The sequence below is a fragment of the Lathyrus oleraceus genome, chromosome 3 (genome assembly GCF_024323335.1).
Source record: "Lathyrus oleraceus cultivar Zhongwan6 chromosome 3, CAAS_Psat_ZW6_1.0, whole genome shotgun sequence".
NCBI classification, from domain to species: domain Eukaryota; kingdom Viridiplantae; phylum Streptophyta; class Magnoliopsida; order Fabales; family Fabaceae; genus Lathyrus; species Lathyrus oleraceus.
The window spans coordinates 84,269,369-84,273,701 of record NC_066581.1 but is presented as its reverse complement, the minus strand read 5'-3'; the positions used below and the strand labels follow the sequence as shown (position 1 = coordinate 84,273,701).

General features: G+C 35.1%; 1 protein-coding gene across 1 annotated transcript; it reads left to right on the top strand.

Moving 5' to 3' along the window:
• The first annotated feature begins 233 nt into the window (after window positions 1–233).
• On the top strand, window positions 234–1,398 carry LOC127129805 (MATH domain and coiled-coil domain-containing protein At3g58340). Its single transcript, XM_051058930.1, has 3 exons — window positions 234–355; window positions 429–589; window positions 764–1,398. Exons 1-3 carry the CDS (start codon window positions 234–236, stop codon window positions 1,396–1,398), a joined length of 918 nt encoding a protein of 305 aa, XP_050914887.1.
• The last annotated feature ends 2,935 nt before the right edge of the window (window positions 1,399–4,333 follow it).

Here is a 4,333-nt window from a genome sequence, read left to right as displayed (position 1 = left end):
TCTAGCAATATATTCATTGCTAAATAGTATCTATAAGTAGTTGCGCAAGGCAGCCTGTACTTATATATTATATGTGTGACAGTAAGGGACTCATCGGGAGCTATGTGTGACGGTAAGGAACTCCTATTTATATTTGTGTTGATTTTTCAAATAATAGCTTTTTATGACCCTCTCGGACAGAAATTTGTGTTAAAAAAAACCCATTTTGGTTTTTATTGTGCGTTCTTGCAGAAATGGAGAATCTAGAAACGAGTGTAGAGATTTTTGAGAAGTTCAGATGGACCATCGAGAACTTCTCTAAGTTGAATGTAAAGAATATATACTCAGAGCCTTTTGTTGCAGGCGGTTATCCATGGTATGGTGAATGATTTACCATTATAAACGTTTACATTTTTTATTTTGTTTTGATCTGACATGTTTTGCTTTAGGAGAATTATTCTGTATTCATCCGGGAACAATGTAGATCGCATCATATCAATTTATTTGGAGGCTGTGAAAACTACTAATATGTCTGAGGGATGGAGCAGACATGCCAAATATAAGTTGACTGTTTTCAATCAATTGGATTCCAACCTGACATGCACAAGAGGTGAGGTGATTAATAATTTCCTTCTCTCCTTCTAAACGGGTTTACACGTGGCTGTATATTTAGGTTTTTTTTGTTAGTAATGACTTGTTTCTTTGATTGACTCTATATTTATAATCATTTCTTCCTTTTTTATTTGACACAACTAAATTGATTCTTCATACATAAATTTGCTAGAATCAAGTCTCGAAGAATTCAATGAACATAAGTTGAACCTGGGTTACCATACTTTCCTGCCTTTGGATGAGCTAGATGATCCTGAAGAGGGATTTGTTGTGAAGGATACTTGTATTATTGGTGCTGAGGTATTTGTTAGTAAGTCAACAAATGAGACTCAAATGAATCCAACAGCTATGATGAATGTTTCCATAACCTCTAGAAGTCAAACAAGCCACAATGAAGTTGAAATTCCATTGCAAGGGCCAGATGTTCAAGACCCAAATCATGTAACTTGTTTACCAGTTCCTATAATGGTTTGCGGTGAACCTACAAAACTCACTGATTCAGAATTGTTCTCACCCTCATTAGGAGAACTTATGGATTTCAGTAGCGTAGGACACCAAGAAGAAATTTGTTCAGATTCACTCAATGAGCCCCTGCCAAAGAGAAGACGCAAGTTTACTGATTTGGCATTTTCTTCGTTGGGGAGAGTTATTTATTTCCTTAATACTAGAAAAGTGAAAGACATGAATGACCAAGCTTGTAAGGATCTTCAAGTTTTATGGGAGGAGTTTGAGAAATTTAGATTTGATCTCACTTGGCTTGAACCTCATGTTCAGTTTGCTTTAGGAACTAAAAATAATTTTAATTGAAAGAAATGCGATTTCATTCATAAGTAAGTCGTTAATAACATTCGTTGTCATACATATAGGTCATGGATTTGATAGCCAAGTGCAACCAAGTTAAGCGCACAAAAAATAACATTTCGCACAAATTATATATCCAACCCGTGGTGTATTGTAAGAGTTATTATAAAATAGGGATTGCTTGTTTTCCCTGCGCCCTCCATTAACCATATATAATCATTTAAATAGATTTTTGAGATAATAATCAGAAAAATAAATTATTCTTGAAAAATAACTTAATGATCCATTGTTTTTCAAATACCTGCATCTATCTTGTAATTCATGATTTCCTCATTAACCCATAGAATTTGATTTAACCTAAAATCTTCAAAGTAATGATGATGAATGTTTGTCTTCTACAAGTCTTGCACACAAATTTGATTCCTCTTTTTTTTTTCTAGTTTATTTTGCAAGCATCAAATTCTGTGTGAATGACTCAGAATGACATGTGAATAACACCATTGTTTTTTGAAGAATTTTTGGCATTGTATCAAATTCTATAGTCTAAAGAGCAAATTTGAATTACGAGATGCATTCAATTCGAAAAATATTGGATCTTCTAAGTTGCTTTTCAAGAATAATTTTTTTTTTATTATATTATCTCAAAACTCTATTTAATTAATGCAAGTTCCATGAGGGTTAGTGAAACAAGCAATCACATATGACATAACAAACTCACTAACAACATTTATCAACAACATACGTCAATTAATTACATAGATTGGGAGAACATTGATATTAACCATTCCTGGAAGCTATGAAGAGTATAAAGTAGAAGGGAGAGAAAACATGTATTCACTGTGAGAATATTATATGAAGACTCATAATATTTCACAGAAAACACAAATTCTCAACTCTCTTATACCCATGTTCACAACACCAGCTTCATCAGTGATAAGTAAAATAACCATACCACTTACAAGTGCTTCATCGGGGAAGTCAAACCGTATAGGTTGTAAGCTTCCATGGCTAGTGAGCGAGATAATCTGCTAACACACTCCTTTGATAGCTTTTGTGCAACGATATTAGATGTCATACTCAGTCAATACATCTGCCACGGGCTATTCTTTCAATCACTGCTAGATTTTCAAAAATAAATTTAATAGGACCCATCTTGGATATTGTAAGGTAGTATGACACACCATGTATTGCCTTAGACGTCAAGCAACTCAGACTAGAGTGCAAAACTTTTCTCAAAGAGAGAATATTGAGACTTGCAATCGGTGAATTTATTCTCATGTAGTAGTTGATGCTCTTCTTTTCTTCCGGTCTATCTTGTTCCCCAACACCATCCCAGAACCACAAAGTACTATTAAGTACATTATAAGTGTCTTCTAGAACTGCGGTATCAAGATAGATGGTTCTTGCAAATGTTCTTTGATTTTGTCGAAGGTCTCTAACAACCTTCATCCACTCGATGGCCCTGATCTTTCCTGAGAAACTTGAAGATTGGTTCATAGGTGGTTGTGAGATGTGAGATAAACCCTAGCGATGTAGTTTAATCTTCCCAAGAATCTGCCAACTTCTTTTTTTTTGTCTTAGGAGTTGGCATGTTTCTGAATGGCCCTGAGTTTTTCAGGATCAACTTTGATTCCTCTCTGGATGACTATGAACCCTAATAATTTTCCCTAATCTGACTTCAAAAGTGCACTTTACAGGATTCAGATGTAGCTTGAACTTTCTCAAACGATCAAACAACTTTCGCAAGTTCACTATATGATCTTCTTCGGTTTGTGATTTTACAATCATATCATCAACAAGACCTCTACCTCCTTGTGGATCATATCATGAAAAGAGAGTCATCATTGCCTTTGGTAAGTTAACCATTGTTTTTCAATCCAAAATGCATTACCTTGTAACAGAGGTGCCCTAGGGAGTGATAAACGGGTTTTATCCATGTCTACAAGAACTATCTTTATTGGTTATAACCGGAGAATCCATCCATGAATAAAAGACCGAGATTGAGCGGTGTTGTCTACCAGTATGTCGATATGTGGCAGAGGGAAGTCGTCTTAGGACTGGCTCTATTCAAATCTTTATAGTCTACACACATTATGCTTTTCCATCTTTCTTGGGACTGACACAATGTTAGTGACCCATTGTGGATACTTGGCAACGACACTAATCTTGCATCAAACTATTTATGACCTCCTCTCTAATATTGAGAGACATGTCTGGTCTAGTTCTTCCCAATTTCTGCTTAACTGGCAGACACTCTAGTTGAGCGGTAGCTTGTGTATGACAGTGCCTATGTCTAGTCCTGAAATGTCTTAATATGACCAGCAAACACACCTTCATACTCATGTAAGAGCTGGACCATCTTTTTTAATCTTATCATTTAAGACATTGTTGACCTTAACCTTTTTCCTGTTTTGTTTGGTTCCCAGATTGATCACATCCCTGGTCCTGATGATGTGAATGTCTTTATCCTCTTGCTTTAAAAGTCTAGCTAATTTTCAGGAAGCTCGATCGTCCTCATCTCCCTCTTCTGCTTGGTTAATCATAAATTCGAAGTCGTAAGGGATTATAGCAGTGCTGTTTTCAATAGGTTCTTTGTTAATCTGCACGAGAAAGAATTTTCTTATTATTATTTTTTTTAATGATGTGCTGAGAATGAGAGTATATGGAAGATATATTGCCATTTTTTTCGAGAAAAGAAAATTTGAAATGAAAGGAAAATAATTTAAATTGAAAAGAAAATGCGATTTCATTCATAGTAAGTCGTTAAACATTCGTTGTCATACATATAGGGTCATGGATTGATAGCCAAGTGCAACCAAGTTAAAGCGCGCACAAAAATAACATTTCAGCACAGTTATTATTCCAACCGTGGTGGTATGTGTAAGAGTTTATTATAAAATATGGGATTGCTTGTTTTTTCCTGCTCCTCATTAACCTATAT